General features: G+C 40.4%; 1 protein-coding gene across 1 annotated transcript in view; it reads right to left on the bottom strand.

Moving 5' to 3' along the window:
• The window catches only part of CLASP2 (cytoplasmic linker associated protein 2), a gene marked incomplete at its 5' end in the record, with an annotated part of 25,438 nt that overhangs the window by 22,604 nt on the left and 1,500 nt on the right, over window positions 1-1,334 (bottom strand). The window contains 2 exons of the mRNA XM_010135560.1: window positions 8-165; window positions 640-663. Coding sequence (XP_010133862.1) covers window positions 8-165; window positions 640-663 — 182 coding nt within the window. The remainder of the gene's footprint in view (window positions 1-7; window positions 166-639; window positions 664-1,334) is intronic.

Here is a 1,334-nt window from a genome sequence, read left to right as displayed (position 1 = left end):
GCGGTTCAGGACTTCAGCCACATCTTCTGTCTGTCTCATGTAGGTAGGTATGCTCCCATTCCTCGAGCTATAGGACCTTTCTGAACAGGCACTTGATGCATCGCTGTTGGCATCATCATCTGAGTACATCCCGTAGGACTCGTATCTTCTTCGCACGGGCTTCTTCTGTCGTACAGAAACCCCCCACATTAGTGCTGACAGTCAGAAAGGCAGGGTTGATCTAGATATATACCCCTGTCATCAGTAGAAAGCCCAGCAGCCCGAACAATCGGAGTTGACCCCTACTCCCTGCAGTGACAAACGGCTCCAACTGTTCAGCAGCTCAAACCAAGTTAATAAGGATATTTTGAAGTGTGGCTTCCGTAGTATCCCAGATAGGAAAGCAAATCAAACGCCGAGAAGACATACATTTGATGAAACGTTCAACTTAAGGTTTACTTGTAAAAACCCAGACAACTCCACGATAGGGTGACAAAGATTGTACTGGAAGTTAGTTACTTCACTGAACAGCTTTTCAGATGTTACACAGTACAAGAATCAGGTCTACTCCCACACATTCTGTCATTTTAACTTACTTTGTATCAAGCATGTTAATAGCAAAATATTAAAACTATGGAAGAAGGAAAATAGTTTCTATACCTTAGTCCGTATGTCTCCTAAGAGCTGATAGCAGTAAATTATTGAAAAGAAACAGAAATTGAGAACACGAAGGTAAGGCATTGCAGCATTGTGACTATTAAACTCCCTGCCCCTCAAACACACGCACACTCTGACTGGAAATTTTCTTCTTAGCTCTGTGTTTGATTAGTGCATCAGACACTGCCAAAAAATAGTTTCCCAAGCTTCTATAGGGAAATGTGACATATATATTACGTATCATCTACTGGTTGTCACTGGTTGTCAAAATCTTTGTGTCCTATGCAGTGATATTTGAGCACAAAGACTTAACACATGCAGTCAATTGCTGTCTAATCATGAAACCATCATTTAACTGAAGAGTCCCATCAACTCCTCCATCTCTTTAACTTCATCTCCCTATCGAAATTTTATCATTCCAATGATTTCTACAGCAACGTGCTACAAAAAATAATGACATAATGCAAAATCCCAAATCCCCTAAAAACAAACCCAAGCCAGTAAAACAAAAAACAACATGCCAAAGGTCATGGGGGAAAAAAAAAATACTTATCCTAAAAGGAAAAACACACACCCCTGCAAAATCGCTCTGCCATTCACATTTTGCAGTTGAATCTAGTAGCTGAAAATTCAGTTTCATTACATACTCAAAGGAGCAGCAGTTTAAGTGATGGTTTCCCCCTTTATTACTGTTGCCA

This window comes from Buceros rhinoceros, unplaced genomic scaffold (assembly GCF_000710305.1).
Source record: "Buceros rhinoceros silvestris isolate BGI_N320 unplaced genomic scaffold, ASM71030v1 scaffold19604, whole genome shotgun sequence".
NCBI classification, from domain to species: Eukaryota; Metazoa; Chordata; class Aves; order Bucerotiformes; family Bucerotidae; genus Buceros; species Buceros rhinoceros.
This window is presented reverse-complemented; position numbering and strand designations above follow the sequence as displayed.